Raw genomic sequence first — 22,952 nt, forward strand, 5'->3', positions numbered from 1 at the left:
GGGCTGTGCCATTGCATCTAAACCATATTTCTACCTAGAAATGTTGGGTCAGATGATCCTTGAGATCCCCTCCAGCCTGACATTCTATGATTCTAAATAACATGCTTCATCTTCCCAATCACAGTCACTTTGCTTTTCAGTATAAAGATTTACCAGTGTGAAAGTTAAACCAAGATACATAAGTTGTTTCCCTCAAATTCAATTCCAAAATTTATGTGGGTTCTTTGTGTTCTTTTAATGAGTTATTTGGTAAATCACAGTTGTCTCTTAAAATGTGAATGCAAATGGAAGATATAAATAAAATGCTTGCCTCCCTTTTAGAAAGCCCATGCATAAGCCAAGTTTGAGGACAGGGAGCAGTCTAATACAGCAGTACAGAACCCCTCACGGGCTGCAGACTTTTCCAGGAGGCAGGGCAGGTTTCATCTGTGTAGCCATCCCCATGGTCACCTGTGATCAGTTGTTTAATCATGGCTCTATTCTGTGATTGTTTGATTGCTGTTGCATTTCTGAGAGGAAACATTAATGGATCAGATTCTCTTGCACCTCCAGCCAAACACCCCAAATCCCAGAAGCCTCTACTTGCTCTCCCATGAGTCTCTGCAACTCATGAGGAATGAACTCAATGAAGAAAAGAAAAAAGAATTGCTTGCAAAATTAATGTATCATGAGGTGAGCCCACTTCACTGTTCTCTCAGTTCTCATAGGAGTTACAAGCAAGCAGTATCATTTACATTGCAATAATTCACACTGAAGTTAGTCAGAGGGATATGAAGGATGTTTGCTGACAAACTTGAGGAAGGACAAGTTAACACTTTCGAGCATTGTCATAGGCAGTACCTACTGATGATAACACATCTTGCATGGGCAATTGCTTATGAAGTAGGAGCTGAGCTGGCAGGTTCTCTGGGTTTGGTCCTGGAACTGTGATTTTGTTTAACCGTTCCCAGTCTATACTCCTGAGCATGTGCCAACCTCTGTGTTATGGGAGTGTTCTGTGTTACCTGTCCTCCACAAAAAAGCAGAGGGGAGGGTTGTGCTTCAGCCATTTGCATGTTATTTGTCACCATAACTAGACGTGTGTCCACAAAGCAGGGCTGGTGCTGCCACACAAGTGAGAAGGGCAAGGGCTGCCTCAGCTGCTGTTGAAGACCTTGCTGCCTGCTCTTTCCTGAAGAACAGACTGTGGTATTTGCTGTGGGAGGAGAATAATCTGTGAGGATATCTCACAGAGAAGTCATGCAAATACCCTTTACTTTCTCTTGGAGACTGTCCTTTTCATACAAAAATAGTTGGATACTACCTTTCAGTTCTGCAGGTAACCTTTGCAGCCATCACCACATCAAAGATTACAATTTAGACTAATCATATTTGTGCTTGGACCTACTGCTCCCCTCACCATGATGGATGGGGGGAAATAGACTTTATTACCTGGTAAGCTTGCGGGTAGTCAATTAACTGCTAGTCAGTGCTCTCAAGTTTAGTGAATTGCCCATTTAGTCTGTTCAGGTGTTTCATAATAGGCTGCTCTTTCCATATTGAAATATCTGATGAAGAGGAGATTTAAACAGATATTACTTTAATATTTTGGAAGGCATTTACGCACAAAGTTTTAGCCACCTTATTTTCCAAGGTTCGTAGTAGGAGTTTTGCCTTAGCATGCGTTGCAACTCCACTCTGCCAGATATCTTCTGAAAAGCCATGTTGTCTTACAAAAGTGTTGAGCAGTCCTGCAGCAGGACACATATTCACAGAGATGATCTCACTCACAAAATCCAGGAATCTCAAATGTTTATATTTAATGCTCCAGGGCTTTCAGGACCCTTTATTTGGATAGGAGTTTCTACTGTATTGAGCTTCTTAGGAAGGCTGAGCAAGATGCCTGAATTTTTCTTCACATACAGAGAGGTTAAATGTTTACTGAGTGCCATTCAGCAAGTCATTGTCACTCACTGTCCTTCCCAGCCCTGCTTCCCCTTCTGACATCCTGCCACGGTCAGAGATGTCTCATGTTTGTCAGAGATGAACATGTTAGTTTAGGCAGGCCAGGCTTCTATAAATAAGGTATGAACTTGTAATAGAAATTATCCTCTTTTTTTTGTAGCTGAATGAATTACCACATCTCTACTTATCTACATGGATGGAAGTTTTCACATTCTGATTATTTTTTTTTTTTTTCTGGAGCAATTTAAGCTATTATATTTTATTGTTTTAGTGGTATGGATGGAAACACGGACAGGGTTCAGCTGACAAATGGTAACTCAGTCATTATCTGTAGCTCAAGCATTGCAGTATGTGAGTACTTAACTTTCATTTTGGCATTGCCTGTAATTCTTGACATATTTCTCTTGGTTTCTAGCAAAAGACCAGCTAGTTCTTTCTGCTGGTGCCTTACTTCCTTGGGTCTGCTTTCAGTTTCAGCTTTTCTGCCTTCTAGCTCTTAATACCAAATGTGCCTTGCTTCTCTTCACTGAAGAGAGCCGAGGGAAGGCAGACGTGCATATCCTGAAGAGAAAGGACAAAGCTTGTGTAAACCATTGTTACTATGTGCATGGGTATGTTTATAACACTGTGAAGGATAAATTTTCAGCAAGGCACAGGTTTGGTTCATATCTTGATTAAAACAAATCTCTATGATTTCAGCCTGGTCCATTCATTCTTTTGGTGATAAACTTTTCAAGTCCCACAACACTTCATCAGGGATATCTGTAGGCCAGTGATGCAGGGGGCGTTCATGCCATAAACCAAATGTCACTGTTGTGATAATTTCCCATCAGAATTCCAGTATGGAATGACTGAAGTTTGTCTTCTGTGATACTCTGTTTGAGGTATATAATGGAGGAAAAAATGTGCCCTTTCTCAAGGGTCCTTAAAACAGTTGGAAAGTGAAAAAAAAGAAAAAAAGAAAGGTGCCATATCAAAGGTGCTCTTGATACGAAGCTGAAAGAGAAGTGCCAAGTGCAAATGCAGCACAGAGATGGGAATCCTCCCCAAATCTTTCTTCTGCTTCTATGGTTTGCATGTTGTTTCCAGGGGCTTACCAGTTAGGATGACCAGAAAGTTGATACCTGTGTATTGAAAGTAGTTTTTGGGCAGTTTTTTACAGCTCATCTCCTTTGAATTCCCCAAGTAACTTCAGTTGGCTCCATGTACAGGATTCACAGCTCAACATCAGCAAATGCCAAGCCAAAAAGAAAGTAGAAGAACAAATAAAAATGAATGAAAATTTGGAAGAAGAGGACTGCAAATGAGAGTAGTTGTCTTAAAAAAAAAACAACAAACAAAAACAAAGCAACAAAAAACCCAACAAAAAGTCCAACAACAAAACCAACCACAAAAATCCAAACCCAACCACAAAACCTGTAAGGGAGGTAGAGTGCAATGGTGTCAGTGTCACCTTTGAGGAAAATCACCAGACAAGCTTACTTGTTCAGAAATGTTCCTCCCTTGTCCTGTTTGTCTCCACACAGACCAGCTCTCCTCCTTCCCAGTGGAGGGAGCAAAGAAGATGTGATCCCTCTGCACGCCTCATCCTGCTTCTCTGTGCTCTGCCTCAGGCAGACGCTGCACTGGGCAGCAAGCACCGCACGGGCGCTGTGTGGGGAGCCTTCCAGTCCTGGCACTGCATCCCTAAGGATCAGCAGAGAGCAATTCAGTGCTGCTGCCTGGGAAGTGCCCACTGCTGAGATACTGAATATTCAAGCTAGACTTGGTGGCTTAATACAGGGGTGAGAAATCATAAAAAGGAGTGCTCTTTGCTGCTTCTGCCGAGTTGTGCCAAAAGATGCAAGTTGCCTTTGAAACAATTTTCAAGTGTAAATGTGACATTTCCTCCACTAGTCACACTTTCATCAGGTGGAAGGTAATAGAGTTGTCTGGCGAGCTCAGCCCTTGGTCTTTGCTTGAGTAGTTATTCCAGAATTAATTATCTCCACAGTGGTAGTTTCTTAAGTTCTTCTCTTTTTTGTATTAAGCACGCAGCTCATTTAGTATCTCAGTTTGAATGTGAAAATATTCTAAGAGGTGAAAGATCAGTGATTTATATGTAGTACCCAGCATCCTTCTGCCCAGTCCTCATTTTACTTTGAGTTGGTGTCATGACAGATACATCATTGCAGGGAACATACTGTGTTTTTTTTCCCAAAACATAAAAAATCCATCCTAATTTCATGCCTGCTAATTCTCAGTCACAGTATATCTGTAACTGAGAGATAAATGACAAAATAGTGTTAGTCTGGGTGGTATCTAATTCCAGCTAATTTTTTATTATTATTAATGCTTTATTTTTGAAAATCAAAGTAGATGTGTGCTCATTTCCATATTATTCTCTAACCAAATGCAGACCACTCAACATCTCTAGCCATATGGATTTAGTATGCCATTCAGAGCAACCCAGTCTTATGTGGTAATGACTCAACAACTTACTGAATCCAGTTAGCAGCTTTATAGATCGTTACCCAAAGTATCTCATAGTTAAGTTTCATAACAGTCCCACTTAGGTTATGTCACATGCTCTATGTAGCTGTTTGTTAGAGGCAACCATGCCTTCTATCAGCAAAGGAGTGATTCACTGTTAGGCTTTTTTTCCTCTTGATCCCCACACCTTACTTCTAGCCAGCCTTTCTTCTTAATATTCAAAAGCCAGTCAGGTTGGGCTGATGTCCCACAGTACAGGGGAGTAGTTAAAGGCAATGATCATGAACAGTTTAATCTTTCATAGCAGTAACCTCTTAAGCATTGCTGCTATATCTGATGAAATGCTGAAAGATCGAGCTTACGGGCACAGGATCTGTATTACATTTGCCAGAAGGAAAGTCTTTGGTTGCATAAAGTGCAATTTGTGCTAGAGCAAAGGCTCTGCAAAGGACCCTACACACATAAAGTCTGCTCAGAAAACTGACCTCAAGCTTAACTGGTGGCAAAAGAGTTTGCACTCTTGCGAAGTTCAGCTGTTGTAGCTGATTCTGCTTACCTCTTCTCATGCTGTCCTGAACACGTTCATTCATTTCCTGACTAAACTGGTGTATTACCATTTTTAAGAAGACGATCCATCTGGCTGCTTCTGCTGATCAGTTTTGAAAACACTGCTACCCAGGGACTTGTCCCTCTTGTTTTGTAAAACGTCAGCTAAATCCTCAGTTGACAGAAAGAGATCTCATCCCAGTGCCTTCAGTAGGAACAGGTCAGGAGATTGGACTCAGCAGCATTTGAGGACAGCCAGACATATTTTTTTTTCCCTCTTCCTTACATCTGTGTCTCATTTTGAACATAATATATAACATGATTTTACATTAACTTAGGGAATAAAGTAGGATACACTTCAGTGTTTATGAGGGTTACAGTGAATTGACAGCTTGTGATTTTAGGCCCTGTTTCCACATGCGTTTCTCCTGGCAGCATGTGTCTTAGTTTGTTCTCACTCCTGCAATGTGCTGGCACAGTGACCAGTGTGGCCATTCAGTGAACCAGACTGGGGATCTAAGTATTTCTTTCTTTTCTACCTGGTCATTTTTCAACTACATCAGTTGGGTAGTGTGGTTCGTCACACGTGCAGCCACTCAGGCAGATGTGCTGGTTTATTCCACATGCGTTTCTCCTGGCAGCATGTGTCTTAGTTTGTTCTCACTCCTGCAATGTGCTGGCACAGTGACCAGTGTGGCCATTCAGAGTGACCCAGTGGGGATCTAAGTATTTCTTTCTTTTTCTACCTGGTCATTTTTCAACTACATCAGTTGGGTAGTGTGGTTCGTCACACGTGCAGCCACTCAGGCAGAATGCTGGTTTAGTACAGCAGGGCAAATCTGAGAAGCAGGGAGAGGTACCTGGAGACAGGATCAGAGGAGGATTTTTGTGAGCAGCACTGCTGTTCAGTTTTATTGACTCACTCTTGTGCTACTGAAATGCTCACCCAGGATTTGGTGAAAAGAAAACAGATACACACTCAGCTGTAAAAAAACCAAAACATAACCCCAAAGACTGCTACAACATGGTATGGATCTAAGTATGGGCTTTGTAAGTGAATGTCCAGCCAGATCCAGATTCTTTCATTGCTTTCCTGTGGAGATTCTTTGATGCTTTGTGGGATACACAAAATCAGAACTGAGATCTGTTGAGATGTAAGAGACTATGCTTGTCCCTGCCAGTGCAGATGTGCTAGCAATATAGGAAAGTGCTTGTCCAGCTTGGAAATGCTTAGAAATGTTTTGACTGTCTTATAACTGTCCAAGTCCTGTGCAACCCATGCTGTGGATGATGCTTCAGCTTCTGTGGTGGGGTTATTTCACCTGGTGAAAAGTGGGATAATTTTTATCTTTCCTATATGGACATTAAAGTAAAATCACAATAGCATCAAGTATCATGATACTGATTAAATCCTGTGGAAAAAGTGTGTGGGTTTCAGGAGTGGGATCTGCAGGTGACCAAACTGTGTCTCTGTGTCTTCACTTTTTGGTAGAGACTGGACTGCAAAATGCCACAGGAATATTCTAATATTCTTCTTCTTCCTTTCTAAGGGCTATTGTGTTTTCTCTGTCATCTCTTCCATTTTAAGGAAGTACATTCCCTTGCTGAATCCACACACCCAGCACCTGTGTATGTCTCCATCTCTGCAGAGAGGTGGTGTCACTGGCTGGGGAGAGGAGTTTGTACATGAATGCAGTGGAAGGACCTGGTGCCTAATAGTTTTCATATTCTTTGGTACTGTGTATGTTTCAAAACACAATATTAGAACACTAGCCATCCTGGCTAGGTGTGACAAGAATCAGGTAAAGTAGAGAGCATTTTCTGCTGATCTTAATGGAATGATGTCCAGGTGATGCTGGGTGAGGTGACTGTTCAAGTGTAGCAAATCTCAGAAGGAGCTTCTCCTTCCTTGTTGGTTACTGTAGTTAAAATGAAGAAGATCTGCTACCAGAGATTATGGTGTCATGCCACCAAATTGCTGCATCTTACATATAATAAATATCAATTTCCTGTAACCCTGCAGTCAGTAATGTAAGAATAACAGGAGTTCATTCCAGTTAGCTATTGGGACTAATAGTTGCTGTCTGGGTGCAGCTGTATCCAACCTCCACTGATTTACCTACAAATAAGCAGGTATGTAGGACTGTGGTGAGGGAGTCCATGGCATATATGAGTCTTTCTGCTATAATTTAGACAGTCATGTCAAGGGTTTTTTTTAATTATTTTTTTTTTAGGAGAAAGGAGAGTGTAGTTCTTAAACCTGTTTAAGAGAGCCTCCAGTTCAGGAAACAACAGAGTGCAGTACTTTCAAAGTAGTACGTGTCCCCATTAAGGCATTCTTTGTTACTGTGCAGACATAACTCATAAATAGTTTATTTGTTCCTTGGCAACTTCATATTTCATGTGAGAATGAAAGAACACCTATAAAATGGAACTTTTATGAGATCAACATTTAATCCCTGAAAAAGATTTAGTAAAGATTGTCCCAAAACTACTGAGCAATCTAAGCAAACTTTCAAAGGTTAATAAAAAACTAACCTTTGCAGCAACAGCTATGGATGTACATAGATATATATTTACATACACATATTTTTATACAAGTACAGGGGGTTATTTTTGCTTGTAGCAGAGTCGTGGCTCCTTTTTGCTGCAACAGGCAGGGAAGGTAGATACAATGAAAGGCAGATCCTTCCTCACAGCTGTTGTATGCATAAGGAAGAGGTACCATAAGTGAATACAGAACAGCAAGTGAGTAAGAATGGGGAGGCCAGGATAATATGTACAAATACAAGGAGAGCATTATACTGAGTCTCCATAAGATAAGATTTCTGTTACATTTCTATGTATTTCTGAGATGAGCTGATCTGCAGTATGTCCTTGGACATGTAATTTCCTCTCTATTTTTCAGTCTGTCTGCCTGCAACAGGGCATAAGGTTAATGAGCTTCTACGTCAAAAGACCATAGTCCCAAGAGTTGTTGTCCTCCTTGGGGCCAACCAGTCTTCGTTCAAGAGTTTGTGTCTCAGATGTCTCGCAGTCCGTGGACTTCCCCAAATTGCCTCAGGGTTCAGATTTCTGACAGGATTGTTTGCAACATTGCTTTGTTAGAAGGACCTTGTCCTTGTTTTAATATTGCCTCAGGTTGAATGTGAACTTGGAAGGGTGAAAGCAAAGGGTTAACCTCTTGATACAAACTTGGAAAAGCCTAAAAGATGCAATTCAGCCTATCAAGGATATACAGCATCTTCTGTGGCTGTTCCTTAGAGCTTTCCTAAGGCATCTCTCAGGCCTGAAGCAAAGAGGACAAGCAAAGAGTGACATTCTTCCTGTGGGATGCTGTCTTACAGACTGGACTTTTCTGGGGGGTTTGTTTGTTTTTTAATTGGCTTTAGACGGTGAAAGGTAACTCAGCAGTACTTTGCTTTCCTATCTGCTGTATTTCAACACTGGCCTACGAAGGTAATGAAAGGGTTGCTGACCTAAAAAGGTTACATTATTTTAATGACATTCCTTTCCTCTCTCAGTCTTTTGGTCTCTGGTGTTGCCCTTCAGAAGTTTTTTCCGTTTGCTTTATTTCCTGGGAATCTAGTGTTGGTAACACAGAGCCCTTCTGCCTAGTATAGCTACAGTGATTTGTGTTTCCTACCTCCTTGGCTTCCTGAACTAGGCTTTTCCCCCCACTTCCTCTGAATGCAGTGGGATAAAAAAAAATACACGTGTATTCGGTTGGAGCTCTGGGGAGCTATTTTTGCTACTGAAGTAACTTTCTGCATTTTAAAGACCATTACATTATTTTATGCTAAACAGTTGAAGAGTACTGCCACCTAGTTCATCCTCCTACTCCAAAATAAGAGAAGCTCTACTTATAGCATTCCTGACAGACACTTGTATAACCAGTCCTTAAAAATTTCCAGCAATGGGGACCCCATTGCCTTTCCAAGTGGATTTTCAAGCTGAACATCTCTGCAATATGAGCTCATCACTTTTGTCTCCTGCCACTTGTTGATGAACAGATAATTTCCTAACCCTGTGCAGCAGCATTTTATCTATTTGTAGCATGTTTTCATGCTCTCTTCTTCAGACTGAGCAACCTGTATTCTCTCAGTCTTTCATCATTATTTGTGTTATCTAGACATCTCCTTGTTCTTATTGCTCCCTAGCAATCTGCCTCCAGTTGCCTCACATCTTTCTCAAAGTGTGGGAAGGGTACTTCAGCGGAGACAGTAGCAGCGTTGAGTAGGGCAGAAGAATGTCACTCTGGCTGTGTCCCAGCAGTTTGTCCCAGAATGGTGCTTGCTTAGCTTAAAGCAGCACAACATCACAGATTCACCTTCAACTCATGATTCTGTGCAGTCCTTAGATGCTTTGTGCAGCACTGCTCTATGCCCAGTTGTCCTTCATCCTCTGTGCATGCAACTACTTATTTTTTGGCTAAATACATAAGCTTATGCTTGTCCTGGTTGAAATGTATTCTTCAGCTTTTCCAGCTTGACTTTACCAATCTCAATATAATTTGCCAGCTAACAAACATTTCTGCTGCATCACCTATTCCATGAATGAAAATAGGAGTCAGGATGAAGAGCCCTACAAGAAGAATCCTTCAGATTTGGTTATGAGCTGTAGAGATAGCTGCTTTCAGAAACAACAAATTGTTGGTAGATACTCCAGCCATTTGGAATATCAGCTTCTATTAGTAATCATACTGATCACCAGTTTTCTCATCTACCTTCATACAACTCCCTCTAAAGTGAAACATTTAGGAAGACAGATTTTATACTGCCTAATTTTATGAACTGTATTTAGTAGTTTTCTTATTTTCTTCATTTATTTCACTATCTGTAATAACTCTTAAAATTATTTCCTAAGATTTTTTAGCTTTGCCTGAGGCTGCTTGTAGCTGCCAATGAATTCACACCCTGTGGTGTATTGAAACTAGAGGATCTTTAAGGTCCCTTCCAACCCAAACCATTCTATGTTTCTGTGATAGTGCTCTTAGACCATCTTTTCTTATCTGATTGGATTGACTGTGAATATACATGCCATATGTACATACCCCTACACAACACCTGCCCCCCATGGTTCCTCCAATTTATTGTTTCATTTGTTGATTATTAATTTATTAGCCTGATAGCCTTTTATAGAGGGAATTACTAGATTCACTCAATGCATTTGTTTCTATTTTTTTGGTCTTTTTTATTTTCATTCTAGGCTTATAGGTGGTTTGGTTTTCTGCACCAGAGTCTTTCTGCGAGTAGAATAGAATCATTAAGGTTGGAAGGGACCTTGTAGAGAGGATCATTTGGCCATTTTTAGTAAAGTTTTAGCAAAAATGGTATTTTGATCTTCCAAGTCTAATGTTTTAATGGCTTTCTTTCCTTTCTTGAGTGGAAAACCAGTAATTTCATTGTACTTATAGAATAATGCGTCTCATTTTGTGACCTTTTCATCTTCATGTCCACATAGTGTTTCATTGTGTGATGCTCGTATTGTCTTAACATACGAGGTGTTCACTATGTAAACACCTATCAAATTCACATTTTTTTCTTTTCATAAAGAGTAACCATAATATTAAGGGGGCGGCAACATGACAAACATGGCAGTTAGAGTGTTCCAAACTAATGCTCATTTTGAGAGCTGTGAGAGTTCTGACCAGTGTGTCTGGTTGCTATATGTTGTCATCATTTGGCTAATTGCAATGGTGCTGTGGCATTTCCCCTGCCATTCTATTCAGAATAACCAGGCAAACCTCACCTACAAGACACGGGCTCTTTGTCTATTGTCGTGGTCCAAATGTATTACCTGTGCAAATGGGACAGAGCAAGAGAAACATTTAACGTCCAGACAGTTTTCCTGTGTGTTAACAGTAGTTTAATCTGCTGGCCAGTAGTTATCCTTACTTTGAGGACTTTTTCTGAGTTGTCTTCCCAAGGCAGCAGCTGTCAGAAGAGCAATGAGAAGAGGTTTCTTGTGACTGTCTGTGTGGAACCACTCTGCTCTTGGGGAGGGAAAGTGGGGAGTTTCTGCATCTCCAAAACAAATCCAGTTAGCCAGATGAAGCCTCAGAAAGCCTGACAATTCTGAGAGGAAAAATAACGTATGGATTGGGAGGAGATAGTAAACAGCACTTATTGTGCAAGCGGCTGCAGAATTTCCACCAGGCTTAGCAGATACTGTAAGCAGTCCCGTTGAGAAACCCCCGACGTTTGCACACACTGAGGCACAAATGTTTTAAAGTTGTTTCTAGTGCTGCAGGCTGCCCAGGGCAGGCAGGTGCTTTTAATTTGTTGCTTTCACACAAAATGGGCAAATTATTTATTTTAATCTCTGCTTTTAGTTTTTAATTCCCTCCTGTTGGCTCATCTCTACCTGCTCCATTCCTCTCCCCTTCCTGTTTTCTCCTGATATGGGATTAGTTTGTTGCTTAACAAACAGCACATTTGGTTACCCTGTTCTATCCGGTTCTGCTCTTTTCTCTGCCCTGTCCACTGTATATGGGACGAGTTGCTTTTTCTTGCTGTAGCCTGTTTTGTTTCCAGGACTGCTGTACAATTTGCAGAAAGGAAGGCTGACTGGAGGTGTTTCTGCATGGAAGAGTAACTCAAAATAAGGGTAACTCAAGGGCTCTGTGCCTGCACTTATCCAAGTCACCCTTCTGTCACTGATTTGCTGTTTAACTTTGGAATAATAATTTATTTGAGTTCAGACCCATGTCCCTCTTTACCTCAACTCAGCAAGTGTAAAGGGAATTTAAACACCTAGCTACTGGACAAAACTACTAATCATGAAGGTGAAATCTATACAAGTACCTGAAACAGCAGCCAATCTTTCCCATGTGCTTGTCTCCCACCTTACTGTGCAGAGACCCTGACTGCAGCTGGTGCTCAATGGAGATATTTCTGAACTGGCTGTCATTCCCATCCATCTTCATTTCATAGCATGAATTGTTTTAAATGTTAATATAAATTCCCTTTCTACTCCATTATGAAATATGTTCTAATTTGACAGCAATGTTATTTTTAGTAATACTTTTTGTAGCCTTTAGTATTAACATCTAGTTGGGGGAAAAAACTACTAAATATTTATACTTCTCTTCTTTGATCTTTCACTCAGAAGAAGTGAAAAGGTATCACACTTAACATTTTTACTATAAATATTTTAGAAAGCATTTGAAAGAGTCCAAATTCACCTATCATGTTGGATTTGTTCAGATTATTGAGGTACGTTGTCACTCTTAAGTGCTTCCAGATGGAATTTCAGTTGCTCATGGCTGGAAAATTCTGAGTAATACTGTTGTGGCTAATGACCAGTGATGGAATCATTAATATTGCTGTTTGACAGAAGTAAGACCACAGCCTCTTCCATCCTCATTCACTGTACCTCAGAGGGAGACTAATATAATACCTTTGCACAAGAAGCACAACTCTGCAAACACATTGTGTCTTCCAAAGCTACTTTTTGCAAACAGGTTGTATCCCTGACCCACTCCAGTACTAGCCAGTTGCTCTAGAAGGGCACAAGGGGTTGTGAGTGAGATATCTAAGTCATGAAGTTCTGCCAGACCCACTGAGCATGTTGGTGCTGGAGCTGCCTCATTCTACCATTAAATTAACAGGGATTTAGGAGGTCAAGAGAAATGGTGAAAAAGTGGGAGAGTCAGCAATGACAGAAATTAAGTTGATTTGTTGTGGTTTTGTTCACTGAAAATTTTTTCTGTAAGAATTTTCTGGCTAGCAGCCAAAACACTTCAGCTGCCAGGGCAAGAAGGATTTCCAGGTATCATGTGCTTCTGTTCTTCTCAGTATATTCTGATTCCTCATCAGCTTTATCAGCCAAGCTTCTTTTCCAGAGAGGGGAGGAATGTTTGGCCTTGGGCTCTCCTGGGAAATGTAGTCCTGCACTGGCTTCTGAACTACACAGGGAAGGAGAAAGTCAAGTAGCTTAGATGGGAGTTCCCATGAGACACAATATCCAAATCCAGTTATTTTTTATTTTTCTTTGCTGGATTGGTGAATATTTAAGCCTCTATTGGTCTATTTTTAAACAGAACAAAAAAAATATTACTGCTTAGATTTCATTTTGGCTAATGATTAGACTTTGGAAAGCATTTCACACGGAACATTTTCAGTCAAGCCCAGGGAAATTGAAGCAAAATAAAACCCTGTGCTGTACATAGAACAGGTATTTTGTCCTGTCTGATGTTGAGACTATCACTTTTTCGCTCTTACTTTCAGTATCCAATTATCTTTTTATGTTTAGCACATAAAATTGTCTGAAGTATTTTACCTAACAACCTTCTCTTGTTTGCCACTGCAATGGGTAGAAGTTACCTCAGTATATTTTGTATGTGTGCATTTGTATTGGAAGGTTTACGTTTTCCTATTTTTATTTCTCCTGTGCAGTCCTTGGATCTGTCATAGTGATAACCCTGAAGAAAAAGTAGGCTTTTGTACCCTGTTCTGAGCCTCACAGGCTTGCAAACTTTCAGATCTTGGTGTGCCTGCCCACTGCACTACTTGCTTTTATTCCTGAAAGCCTCAGCCTTGGTAAGTTGAGAGACTTGTTCCATTAAAAGTGCATAGCATTGCATCTGTCTGGCATGATGAGTGCTCCAGGGTTACTATGCTGACAGCAAGGCAAGTCTTGAAGAGATTCACCCTCTAGCCTGCTCTTGAATCTTCCTGGATTTAAAGCAGGGTTTTGAACTGACTCACTAGATGGAGTGATGAGCCCCTAAAAATTGAAGAGACTCAGTGTGAACAGAGAGCACAAAGTTTGCCTTACAAAAGGGAAAACTCTCAGTGATATCCAAGTTTAAATCCATGTGTAATGGATTCCTCAGTATTGGCGTAGATTAGACATTATAGGAATTCTGTCGCCTGTGCTTGAGAGGTGATTTTGCCAAAGAGAGGGAGATTGGAGGACAAGCAGTCATTACTTATGCTTGAATCCATCCCCTTAAGAATGGGTTTCATGCCTCCATTACAACCACTGATCATTCCTTTCTTCAAAGAATCAGTGAGTCATTGTCTTTAAAACAAAACAGAACGAAAACCTCACAATCCCAAAATGCAAGGCTTTGCATTCACTTTCTGGCCTTCTATGGCAGCAAAAGTCTGTGTCACATTTAGCTTATGGTCCTGTGGGGACTTGGGATTTTCTTTCAGTATAACTGAGAATGACATTTTTCTCCTTCTTCTTCACCCTAGTGATATTTGCTCATTGTCTGCATGTAATGGATTCCATTACTTTTGATGCTGGGAGGCCTAAGAGCTTTTTAATGGGAAGTGCTTGGATGTGATATGGGTTAACTGTATCATTGACTGGCTACTGCACCCACTGCAACAACGTACAAGGAAATACTCAGTTTCTTCTGTAACTTGGTCTGTTTACAAAGGTTCCCTCTGCCTGGGAAGTGGTGGAAAAGAGCCCCACTCTGCTCACGTTAGCTCTTCTTTTTCTGACATGAGTCAACAAACCAAGGTGGTCTGTTGAAAAGAGAAAAAGTCGATAGGGGCCAAAGTGCTGGGCCAAAGCACAAGTAATTGTTTGAATTTTTTCACAAAACATTTATTAAGCATATCTAAGAGTCAGGAGACTTTTTCCTTCAGATGATGCTTACAAATTATTATTTTTTTTTCCCATATATATCTGTATATATCTGTCTGTATCTTTTTCTGCACATAAGAAATTAGGTGGTATGTTTAGGTAGGAAAGGAAAACACTGATCAAAACTTTCTAACCAGTCCAATGTTTTCAGGTACTTGATAGTGGCTTAGATCATATTTGTGGCTATTTAACCATGACTGAAAAATGGAAAAGTTTCTGAGTGCTTTCATCTTTCATTTACCTTTCATTATCTTAACTAGCAGATGTTATTTATGTCCTTTGCCACTGCATCCCGTACTGTGCTCTTTATCTCTCTCAATAGCTGGCTATTAACAAAATTTTGACATTTTTTCTATATTAGTAGAAAAGCTTAAATGGAATTAATGTTGAAGGAAGAAGGAAAGAAAAGGTCAAGCAGGTTCAGGGTTTGGTATTCAGGTACAGATTTCACCAAGTCCAATTAGAAAAGAGCAAAAAGTCGATTACTTTCTCAATTTTGTGAAATAGAAGAACAATATTTTGGTCCAACTGTCTGTCAGTGAACATGCATCTCTTTTAAAATGACCAACAAAAAAAATCCACAGTGGTTAAATAATGTTGACAGTCTCAAAATTATTATGTTGACCTGACCTGTCTTTGAAGCTGAACCATCCTTCTGCCAGGTATCAGCTGGAAAAGATGTGCAACAGAAATGAGCATTTCCTGCTTTCTGTGGGTTTAAAACAAGTCTTTCTTCTGGAGATGCTCTAGTGCCTTTCACTAGCATCAAAATCCCCTTAAACAAAAACATTTCCGTTTTTAAAAATATGCTGTTGTGTACAGTGTGCTCTTCCAGAGAAATGGAGTATTAGCATTTGAAAGGCTAGCATTTGAAATCTCATTGATGAGAATACATCTTTGGGAAAGGCCTTTGTTGGGAGAATTACTGCTATATTCTATGTGTATATCACCATGGTAATTGAATTATTTGCCACTGACAGTAAGGTATATAGCACAAGCCTTTTGCCATTTTCCATGATGTTGCTCCTAGCAAAGAGTGCTATTTGTCAATTTAAATTTTATAGTATGACATTTAGCAGTTATACCTACTATCATAGTGGTGGATGTGGTTTGAAAGCATGAAACAAAAAGGAAAAGATAATTACATCTTCTTCTGCAGTTTAATATTTCTCCTCATTTTTACCTACAACATGAACCATTCTGAAACTGTTGAAGCCACAAAGCAGAACCAAGGCTGTGATCTCTGCACAGCTTTGCCAACGATGATGCTAGTAACATGAGACAATATTTTTATTTCTTCCCATTATAATCCCTTTGAGGACATTGTTGCAAACAAAACAGGTCTTTCTCTTCCCTGAGCATGCCATGATCTCTGTGAAGTGTGTAGTGGTTATTGAGTATTGTGTGAAAGTTCATGTAAGCTGATTACAGGATGAATCTTTTGTGGGGATATAAGATACAAATTGCTATGGCAGAAATTGGGAGACGCTCATTAGCATGACTCACTTAACAGAGGAAAAATAATCTCAAATACTTGTGTTACCATGTGCGTAGATCATAGAATCATTGAATGTTTTGTGTTGGAAGGGACCTTAAAGATCTTTCGTTTTAAATGATACTCAGTAAGACAAGATGCAGTATGGATATGCTGGTGGGTAGCACTGCTTAGTACACTGCTCAGAATACAAAAGAGATGGTACTCTTTTTCTTTCCTTGATGCTGTGGGAGATTGTAATCTCTTGTAATTGTTCCTCGAAGTAAATCCAGCTTTCTAGAAAACTGGTTCTGTGTTCTCTTCACCACATATGAGCAGAGATAACCTCCCGACAGAAGTCTTTGTGCTTCTGTGCCTTATTCAAGATGGATGGAAAGGAGAACACAGTTAAGTGGGGTTTTTTTCCCCACTTATTGCTGCCTCTTTTATCTCCCTCTTCAAATACAGGATGGTGAAATTTTCATTCTTGTTATGCTACTGCATGTGGACAAGACAAATGCCAGTAACAGGCATTTATTCTTTAGACAACATTTTGGTTACCAAATGACCCTGTGTCTTAGTCTTATCTAACCACTGAGACAGATTCCCCAGCATGTGTAGTTGTTTTTCGATTTGTAGGTTCTGGGATCAGCCTTCCAGCCAAGTTGTACTTAAAACATCCCTCAGTGGACTTACATGCAGAGAAGGCTAACACACAAGTATAAACTTTTATTGCTTACCATACCTTTTCATTCTAGCCCTGGTCCCAGTGTCACGTTGCTTTCATGTTTGTTTTATTAGACTAGGGGCAGACGAAGGCCCCTTAATTTCTTGCTATGTTCAGGTATCAGGCTGACCTTCAAGTTAGCCCGATGCAGTGCATCTGACCTGGCAGGGAGGAGCTCCCTAGCACACGGAGGCAGCTGACTGCCAATCTTGAAAATCACAAGGCAAAGCTATTTCCTCCAAAAACCATAGGAAAGACCATTAGGCATTTCTTCACTCCAGTGTTTCTTCACGGACCGTGTTCCTGTTTCCTCCTGTGGCATCAGAATCAGAATCCCTATCTTCCTTTTCCCTCTGGGCTGTGCTTCACTGTAGTCACTGTGTTTCATTGCCTGAAAGCTGCAGGCTGGTGCAGAGGAGACTTGGGACACTAAGATCAGCTGAAACCTAATGGGAGAAGAGTCCGCATGACTGTGGACCACATGGACTTGTCTGGTGGCAGTTTAGGTAAATAAAGCTCAATGCTCTCGCTATTAAGCCTCCTTTTTAATTAACCTAGTGAAACTGCTATTCTAGGTTCCAGGCTCAAAGTTTCTGTTGCTCAGAATAGAGAGCTACTGCCTCTGTAACATCAGGCTTAAGTATCAAATGCAGGAGAGAGTTTGTTATGCTCCTGGGTCGAGACCAAGGACAAGGAGGGTTCTTCTCTTATTAAGGTCTCAGGCAAAACAGACTCAACTTGGGGAAAAAATAATAATTTAATTTCACAGTAATCCAACACACACAGGACACAGACAACACACAGAGCAGGGCTTGCATATGTTACCCCACCCCTCCCTTCTTCCCGGGTCCAAATCCCTTTGTTCCCAGTTTCTCTCCCTCCTTCCCCCCAGCAGCACAGGGGGACAGGGGATGGGGTTTAGAGTCAGTTCACAGGCTGGTGGTTCCTGCTGCTCCTTCCTCCTCAGGAAGAAGGATTCCTTACAGGCCTGCCCTGCTTCCCCACGGGGTCCCTCCCATGGGAGAGAGTCCTCCATGAACCTCTCCTTCCTGAGTCCTTCCCACGAGGTCCGGAGCTGCTCCAGCCTGGGCTTCCCATGGAGTCCCGGGCTGCTTCGGGAACAGTCACAACAGTGTAGCCTGCCACGTGTATTAGTAGTTACATCATTTTTTGCTATAATTAAAATTAGATTAATTATATTTAATGCAGTCCTTGTTTCATTTCTCTTCTACCAAGGCTTGACTTCAGCTGCAGCTCAAAAAGAGCTCTAGTCCAGTACTGCTCTGTAAGGCCTCTACCTTTTCCTAATTTAAATGCCCCCTAAAGGTGCTGATTTTTCACAACACCCACAAGAAACGATTATGACCTATTAAATTTGTCTCATGAATGATCTGCTCACTAGGAGGAAGGGAGGGGGATACACTTGGAACAAGAGAAATCATTGCCTTCAGTTAACTATGACCAGTGATGAAATGGTGCTGCAACTATCCCTGCCACAGCTGAAATACATTAAGCAAACTTGTGTTTGCATCATATTAAATGGTGGTAATGAGTTTTCTCTATCACGGTGTATTCCCAGTATATACAAAAGACTTCAGAATCAGGGCTATGACTGTACATCTTCTAAATAGATTTTCTGCCAAAGCAGTTTGCAAATGTTTTTCTTCAGGTGGGTTGCTGGAGAACCATTAAAAGCTGAAATACTACCTGCTGTAATGGTATTTGCCAGCCTGGTTTTGAGAACCATTTCTCTTGAGCCCAATTCATTATCTCTCTCTCATACTCAAATTTCTGTCTTGTTATTCCACTTACTTTCTTCTCCCAGGTCTGTCCTCTTGACTGCTTTGCAGAGGTGGAAAAGAGCAGAGAACACCTCCGCAGTTACACCTTCCCCTCTTCTCTCAAAGATCACTCTTCTACAGCATTTTAAGCTTCACCCAGTGAAAGCTCTTGGCTGTTTTTTAGCAGTTAACTGCAGTCAGCTTAACACTCTGTGAAATGTAGTTTGCCCTTTCCTATGCTAGGCAGATTTCACTTGCTTTATCGTTAGAGCACACAAAGCAGGAAGAATGCTTTAATTTGAAATAACCTTTTTGTTGTAAACTGCCAGTGGAAGGAGGGCAAGCTTCCCACCAATGCTGGGTGGATCAAAGTTGCTCTCAAATAGCAATTCTGAGAAAAAAACCTACCTGTGCCTGTTTCTAGTAGGATCTGAGTTTGAAATTAGTATCTTCAGAGAGTTATCTTTGTGTATGAGCACATATAACCTTAGTTTTAATCAAACAGTCATAATAAACATGGTTTCTAACGTGAAACTATCTTCAGGAGAGAGGTGACCCGAAGCTTTCTGAAATGCCTTTGTGTGCCATTAAATGCTGGTGTGGGAGATCCTTCTGTCTAGTACTTGATCTCTGGTTTCCCATTATTTTTCCCCTCAGATTTTCTTTCTTTCTTTCTTTCACTGAAGTGAGTGTTTACCCTTAAAAAAAAGCAGCTGTGTGGGCTCCATTTGAAACTATAAATAAAAAGAAAGCCACAACTTCCATTTAAATCCAGTAATACAAGCACTGCAATTGCAGAGCTGCCCCTTGCAGGAGCTAGATATTGCAGCCTGGTTTCAATGGAGAGCAGAAGATTTTTTGCTAACTTCTTCAACTTAATGTTTTGCTCCTAGTTTTGCATTAACTTGTCTTTACTGAACTCAGGAACTCTTAAACACTTTCCCATTTCCCTATTCCTTTTCTGTTCTCTTTTGCCTTTCATTTCTATAGTACCCAGAAGTAAGAAATTTTGCTCTGTGTGCTGCCCCTGCACCCCGACTGCAGTGTGGCTGATGCCCAGGTGCTGCTGTTTGGCACTTGGCTTTGGAAGTGACAGCCACTCTCATCCTGCATCTCTGTCCTTCTCCCACAAAGAGACTTCAGATGCACTTTGTCCTTGTTTCTCGTTTCCAGGAAAGGAAATGAGGAAATGAGAGAAAAGGAAATGAACTGAAAAGTAATTGTTTTACTCTGCGAATCAGTGTTTTGCAGCTGGGGCCTGGATGGTGAGGCTTGTGAGATGCCCCATGTTAGCTAGCAACATTGTTCTCTATCATAAAGAGTTTGTGTGGTGTTTTCCTGATGCTCATCACCACCAGTCCTGCCAGTCTAAGGTGGGTGTGTGCAGTGCTCCCTCCAGGTAGCTCCACTGTCACCAAAATGAGGGACTTGTGGAGTCAGGAGCAGCTCAGTAGTGTTAGCATATCCCTCCTCCTGGGCTTGTTTGCTCTGATAAGAAGCTACCGCACCACAATGCAAGTGGAGGTCTTAGGTGGACTTGGGCAAAGACCTGTGCCAAAATGAAAACGCAGCTCAGTCCCACCTCTCTAGATTGTGTATTTTAGCATTAAGGTGATTCTCAAGTTACAGGAATGAAACTATACCACAAACACAAAATGGTTCAGAGGGTAAGTGTTTAGCCTCATGTATTGCATTTGTAGGCACATGTATTTATGAGTCTCCTCTTTTGGTTTATGTTTTGTAGGACAAAGAAGGTCAGCCACTGCTACCGTATCATTTACCGCCACCTGGAGAGGACTTTAACACAAGATGAGGTGCATCGAGTCCATCAGGCTATTGAAGAATCAGCAGTTCGAGAACTTGGGGTTGAGGGCAGATTCTAACATCACTGGTCCAAAGCCCTAATGACAGTTACTTCATTTCTCTTTTTTCTTATTTTTTTGTCTTTTGGGGGTGAGGGGTGCGAGAGGGGGGTTTGTGGCTGAACCTAGCACATAGGAAACAATTGATAAATGGGCAATGGTAAAACTACCAGATAATAAACATTACTACAGAGGAATCATTGACAAAGCACTGGTGCTTCATTTTAAGAAATGGAGGAACAGCAGTAATGTGAGATTTGCCTCCTGTTATAATAAGAAATACACTGCCTGGTGGTTTTCTATGTTGTTAATTGGTCCCTGGGTTCCATTAAACTGTAAATACTTGGCATTATTTCTATGTTGACAGGATCATCTGTCTGTGTAACAAGTGGAGCAAATCAGAGACACAGGTTAGCTCAGGGAAGAAAACTGTTTTAATTCTTCCACACCACCCTCTTTTTTTTTTAAATAAGAAAATGCAAGTCTTGCTTTAAGGAACCTTCCAAGAAGTACCTCTTGCAAAGTTTGGCTCTCTTGCCTTCAGAGCCCATGGGTATTGCTTATGTACGACAGAGAAGGAGCCAGTGTGGCTCTGGGGCCAGGCTTGGCTGTCTTCAAGTGCTGGGTGTTTGGTGAGTCTTTCCTGTCGGATTTCCCTGCTCCCACAGAGCTGAGCAGAGCTGCTTAGTGAGACAGTCTCAGCTGTGCCACCTTTTCCCAGGTGAGGAGCTCCCTTGTCTCAGTCCTCCTCACATAGGCACTGGGGCAGGGTAAGTCTGTTCCTCTGTCACCATCAAAGGACTGATACGACATGGGGCAGGATGGCAGAAAAGAGAAACTTTTCCTTACAACGTCCTAAAATGCAGCTGCCCTCATCTCTCACAGTATCTTACTTTCTAGCAGCAGTATCTGCTCAGAAATCTGACCTTTAAGGCAGGAAACCAAACTTAAATGGAATCCCCTTCTATTTCAGGCACCAGTTGCTTTACAGGATGCTTGGCTTTTGTAGGTTGTAGTAAGTAAATTCTGGTATTGGTATGATGCTAGGACCTGTAAAAGCGTTCAAATGGTCTGATAAATACTTGATGAGCCATTGCAGATGCTGATATGGAATATGGGACTTTTTTTGCTTGTAATGGTATTTCATAGAGTCTTGCAGGTCACATCTGGTTGCTGTGCAGGCAACATTCCCTCCTCCAGGGAAGAAGGCAGTAAAAGCACTGCAATAAACGGCGTCTAACACTGATTTATACCTTATCAAGACACATCTGTGCAGCAAGCATGTACTCAACCATAAGACAGCAGTTACTATTGCAGATGTGACAGAAGCAGAAAGCTCATTTTAATTTCATTACTCAACATATTTAGCTGTGTAAACAAATCCTAATCTAAATCACTGTTGTGTTATCCAAATAACTTGATTGAGAAAACAATATGCTAGACTTTCTACAAGGTGAAAAGAATGGGTTCCATTTAGGCAGCAGAAAAACCTGCTTGGTTATTTTTAAACCATAACCTACAAAGATCCATAAATATAGCCTAACCTATTTGATGCTTCTCTGTATCCTTCATCCTTTGCCTTTTCAGGATTCTCAGTGAGGACCACTGAAGAGGTAAAGCACTCTCCTGAACTGCACTAAGCAGTAATTGTTCCAAGACAAGGCTCAATCACTGCTACCACATGGGGCAGCAAATTATGTGGATGTTAATTGATGGGGTTGCATATGGAAAGAGTACTGAAACCTGCTTGCTATATGAAAGTACTAAGTCTCTTGGGAAAACAGGAGACTATCTGGGGTGGAGTAGATCGTAAGATTTTCCTTTTAATGATTTGTGAAGTTTCCATTTTCCCTTCCCCAAGTCCTTCAGTTCTTCTATTATTTGGACCAGCCTCATTTGAGGACATTAAAATGCTGGGAAAACAAGGAAGAGAAAATCAGACAACGAGGCTTTATCCCTGCAGCCACAGTCTGTCATGTCCAGCTTTGCAAGGAAACATGGATATTCTTGAACTGGCCAGTCTCCAGCCACTGATATCTGTTGTGTTTGGCATGTTTAGCTGTGAACTGCCTGCACTCTGGTGAGGAAGGACTCCCTGCAACAGCCAGGTCTTCATGGAGTAATGTTATTCTTTGAAACCTAACAGATTAACCTCATGGGCTAACAGGATAAGGAGGAAATGCAGATATTTCCCTGAAGTTGACTTGACACTATGAGATCATCTTCTGGAGTAGGTGTTCTTATAGGATCAACTTTCAGACAAAAATGCAAACCATTAAGGTTAAAAAAAAAACCCAACAAACCCAAACAGCTTCTTCAGGAGCGAGCACAATTCAATTATATGGAGGATTTTAAGGCCTGTAAAATCAGATTGTGGTCGTAATAGGAATACTTGGGTATGTTTATATTATTAGGTAAGCCTTTGTAATATATATTCTAGGATTAAAGCTCTAAAGACTTATTGTTCTGGTGAAGATTCACCACTACTAGCAAAGCAGACCTCAGATTAAATGGCATCAGAGTTGCATTTTTATGCTGCT

General features: G+C 41.0%; 1 protein-coding gene across 1 annotated transcript in view; it reads left to right on the forward strand.

Annotated features, from left to right (window-relative positions):
• Positions 1-20,433, forward strand: part of FARS2 (phenylalanyl-tRNA synthetase 2, mitochondrial) — a 192,804-nt gene extending 172,371 nt beyond the window's left edge. Inside the window, exon 6 of the mRNA XM_010000915.1 lies at positions 20,295-20,433. Within this exon, the coding sequence (XP_009999217.1) occupies positions 20,295-20,433 (139 nt within the window). The remainder of the gene's footprint in view (positions 1-20,294) is intronic.
• The last annotated feature ends 2,519 nt before the right edge of the window (positions 20,434-22,952 follow it).

The sequence above is a fragment of the Chaetura pelagica genome, unplaced genomic scaffold (genome assembly GCF_000747805.2).
Source record: "Chaetura pelagica isolate M959 unplaced genomic scaffold, ChaPel_1.0 scaffold104, whole genome shotgun sequence".
In the NCBI taxonomy this organism is placed as follows: domain Eukaryota; kingdom Metazoa; phylum Chordata; class Aves; order Apodiformes; family Apodidae; genus Chaetura; species Chaetura pelagica.